This window comes from Monopterus albus, unplaced genomic scaffold (genome assembly GCF_001952655.1).
Source record: "Monopterus albus unplaced genomic scaffold, M_albus_1.0 scaffold3.1, whole genome shotgun sequence".
NCBI classification, from domain to species: Eukaryota; Metazoa; Chordata; class Actinopteri; order Synbranchiformes; family Synbranchidae; genus Monopterus; species Monopterus albus.
The window spans coordinates 8,936,769-8,941,103 of NW_018127883.1; the positions used below are offsets into that span (position 1 = coordinate 8,936,769).

At 39.6% G+C, this 4,335-nt stretch overlaps 1 protein-coding gene across 1 annotated transcript in view; it reads right to left on the bottom strand.

The window, feature by feature from the left end:
- Window positions 1-4,335, bottom strand: part of LOC109961055 (neutral cholesterol ester hydrolase 1-like) — an 8,059-nt gene that overhangs the window by 392 nt on the left and 3,332 nt on the right. The window contains exons 2-4 of the mRNA XM_020601605.1: window positions 1,131-1,353; window positions 654-723; window positions 7-125 (exon numbers count right to left, since the gene is read on the bottom strand). Of these exons, the coding sequence (XP_020457261.1) occupies window positions 7-125; window positions 654-723; window positions 1,131-1,353 (412 nt within the window). The remainder of the gene's footprint in view (window positions 1-6; window positions 126-653; window positions 724-1,130; window positions 1,354-4,335) is intronic.

Consider the following 4,335-nt stretch of genomic DNA (forward strand, 5'->3'; position numbering starts at 1 on the left):
ACACACACAGCCTCTCTGGGTCGATGCTGTAGTGCTCTAGAACCTGTGAGGACAGGAAGGCCCGTGACGCCGCTAACGCATCATGGTACTGATCTGGGAACACCACCTCTGGAACAAGACGGTAACTATGGCAACAGGTATCATAGGAAGATGACATTATTGTATTACATAATAAAATTCGAAAGGCAATATTACTTTTTTTGCAAAAGGTAAATTTGACATCCTTTTCACCTATAATGTATTTGTATTTAATTTTATTGACTTATTTTCATATTTTTATTACAAGATCCACTTAACTCGGTTTTTTTTTTTTTAAACAGAGATCTCAGTCACATCTCATGGTCTTCATCAGCTGAACAACTTCCATTCGTATTCCAAAAGCAACAATGAACATTCAAGCTCAACAGGTTTACGCCTGTTTTTTTAAACACTGATAAATAAATGTATATAATATAATATGACAGATTAGGTTCATAGAACAGTGAAATGAATAAAACTTTACTACAAATCTAGATGCAACTTGAAAGTTTTCTCCACTTTGCACAGAACAAGAAAGAACAATGAGTTCTTGTCTTTTAGAAACTATATTATTCTGCATTTCTTTATTCTAAATTAATTAGTTTGTTGTAATGTGATAGATGCACAAAACTTACTCAACAGACATGATGACAGCGTCGAGATCCTTTGCCATTTTCCGACAGAGGCGGTCATAGGATCGCATCCCTGTAAAGCAGGTAAACTCAGTCAGCGACAGTGAGTCGCGTGTTTAGTCATGTAAATATTGTCTTCCATATTTGTTGTTTACAGTGCTGAAATTTAGCGGTTGTCTCTTGTCAGGCTATTTTACTCACTTTTTAAATTGAAATTTTCTGTTATAATGTCTCAGAGAAATTGAAGAACTTTTGTCAACAAACCTGTGGGGTGTGACGGCATATTCAGTTGCAATATCCTTTACTTAAATACCAGTGGTGGAAGGAGTACTCAGATGTTTTATTTAGGTAACAATGTAAAAATACTCTGTTACAAGTAAAAGTCCTGCATTCAAAATGTTATTTAGGTAAAAATACAAAAGTTTTAGCATGAAAACATCAACAATCCTACTTTTCTCCAGTTTAAACCTTAACACTCACGTCCACTGCCAAGGGCCCATCCTCCACCGTGGAAGTAAATTATTCCTCTTTTGAGCTTCCTCCCTCCCTTTGGCTGGAAGACTCGGGTGGGCACTCCGCCCAGAACAGAGTCAGTCACGTGCACAGTGGAGCAGGAGTGAGCCTCAATCACATCTGCCCAGGACACCAACTGGTTCAGCAGGGAGGCACGGTGAGACAGACCCAGTGCATGAGCCATGTCACTCTGGTGATACAAGCGCATCGTTATGCTGTTAGTCCAAACCTGAAAAATTATATTTGGGACATGCAGCATGGGACTTTTATCCTTTGACTCAAACTTTATGTTAATAGGTGATGTGGTCCCATATTGGGTGTGAAATCTTGGGGAGGTGCAGTGGGTAGAGCAGTCGTCTCCCCACCGGAAGGTTGAAGGTTTGAATCTTGGTGCCTGCAGTTGAAGTGTCCTTGGGCAAGACAGTGAGCCCCCGTTGCCCCCGATGGTTAAGCCATCGGTTGAGCTGGCACAGCAGATGGCTGCCTTGATTCTGTACTGGAAACAAATTCCTTGTGTGTAAGATACTTGGCCAATAAAGGTGATTATCCTTATCTGGCTGACTGCAGAAAGAACAGTGCACTAACAAAAGGAAGCAGCCGGAGAACTTGGCTGGGCGCAAACACAGTGTCCCTAAAACTTGTTATACTGCTTTAATTTGGGTGTGTGATGGGTGACAAAGTAAAGGACAATCCTCAGTCCTGCTATTATGCATGTCATTACCAACGCCCCTGGTGATGCTGTTATTTGCACTGTCACTGTTTTGAATTATTTTTTCATAGCCTATTAGGTTGTACCATTTAGTTTATCCTAATTACTTTAAGTTTTCATATTCTATTTATTCCGTGGTATGGGCATTCACTATTAGGTGAGAGAGAAACAGTATTTCGATTTTTGTGTAGGTCATGCACATATAGTGAATTGACAATAAAAAAATCTTTGATCTTGAATATATGAGTAGAAATAAAAATGGAGGGGTCACTGATTAATCTTTAGATTATTTTACTGATTATTTAAGTAGTATTTCTTGTCTTCTTGGTGAAATGTGCATAAATTGATTGCAGAGATAAGTGTCATCCTGGAAACTATAGATAAGATGCTAACTGCATGTCTACTTTCAGAAACGCCTGAAAATACCAACACACACACACACACACACACACACGCTGCTTTTTATTCGAACATTCTAGAAGATTTGCATGAACCTTGTATGAACCTTGTGTCCAATTCATGTAGTGAGTGTTGAGTCAACAGATTAGAAGATAATATGAGTTTCCACTCATGTACAGGGCAGTCCCAGCCCGAGAAGATATATGTGAAGTACTTCCTATTATCAGAGCTCTTGGAGACTTGTCATCTCTCAGAGCCCAGCGCTGTAATAACGCTGCATCTAACCAGAAGAAAATAAATCTACGTAAAGCTGATTCCTGTTTCCTGAGTGTTACTTCTTGGGGCCTTCAGATAAAAGAACCGGTTAAAGTTAAAAGTATGGGCATTCACTATTAGGTGAGAGAAAAACAGTATTTCTGTAGGCCTTCACTGTACTAGCCAATAGCTAATGTTAGCGATTAGAAAGGTTATGTTGGTTGGTCAATGTAAAACAAGCCTCTGGACGCAGTTAACGTTGTTGCTTTGGTTTAGCTGACCAGCTCCCATTAAATATCTACACTGCTTGATCACCTTGATCCCACTGCCCTAAATTAATATAGGAATAATACAAAATGAAGTGTCATGCTTAAACAGCATTTTAGTTTTTTGTCATATTTTGCAGTTTTGTGCTGCTGCTTGTTGTTTTAGTACAGCCACTATTGCTGCACATGTTCCAACAAAACAAGCACCAATAGGCCTGAAGACTATGCAGTATATTATTTAAAAAAAAAATCCACCACGTTCATCTTTCTATGAGTGACAGTATGTTTCAGTATTTTTTAGGCAGTGGATGGTATACATTTTTATGTTATGCTTTAAACCTATACCTTTAAGGGATCTTTTAGAGTCTCATCCACTGAATAAATATATCCATAATACATTGTGGAGTGAATTAAAACTAAGGTTTCATTTGTTCACTTACCACTGTATTTGCATTAAACATCTGAATGAGATCAGACCCGACACAGGTTAGACAACTTCTGGATCTCACTCAGCTCAGTTTGTTTCATCCATTTCAGCACATGTATAAAACACATTTAACAATAAGAAGATATACAAGTCAGTAAGAGTAGGAAGGCAACAATAAAATAAATTAGATAACTGTGCATATTGCTGACAGGGCTTTTTTTGTTTTTTGCAGGTGCTCATGCTACATCAATCACTTAAAACGCGAGATGTTTTATTGAACTAAATGGTATGCACGAGTAACAGCTGGGGCCACTGCATCAAAATGTAATGAGTGCATAAATAAAGACAGAGATGATGATGACAAATACAGAGGACTGCTGGGATATTACACCTCTCCAAGGTAGCATGGCTGGATAGTAACTAACTCTGCCAATGGTTATCTATTGTGATTATGTAGGAGAAGAGTTAAGCATCCGGTTCTCAAATCATATTTGACGTCATCAGCGACATGGCTTTGATTTCCGTGACGTCACCACGTCTCGCGCAGCAGCTCACCTAAGAACTGCAGCTTCACAGGCAATCAGACCACTTCTGAACTTCAGTAGAGGTACCACGCTAGTGAGCAAGAGAGTTAATACTCGACAAACAAACGTTTAACAACATCTATTCAGTGAAATACTTCGTATTCACGTAAAAAGTGATTCTTCCAGTTAAAAAAATGGCAAGTTCTAGTGACAGACCCCAAAACTGTAGAAACAACAGACAAACAGCTCCCAAGAACAAGAACATGAACTGCGAAGCCCTTCATGAGGAAATCGGGAGGCTCCAGGGGATGCTGAGCAGGGGCAGAGAGAGTTTTAACTACGAACAGAACTGGAGGATCCAACTTAGCCAAGAGCTAAGCCAGACAAAGGAACAGCTGGCTTACCAGAAAGCCAAGACTGAATCCTTTATCAACAAGGAGAAAGAAACTAGAAAGGAGCTTGAAAGGCTGAGGCAGTACAGTGACGCTGAAGCTCTCAGCGCCTCAAACATTGCCACTCAGGTGGGCAATGACATCAAGAGGAAGAAGAAGAAAGATCTTCAGAGAGATTACGAGGAGCTGAAAGTGGCATA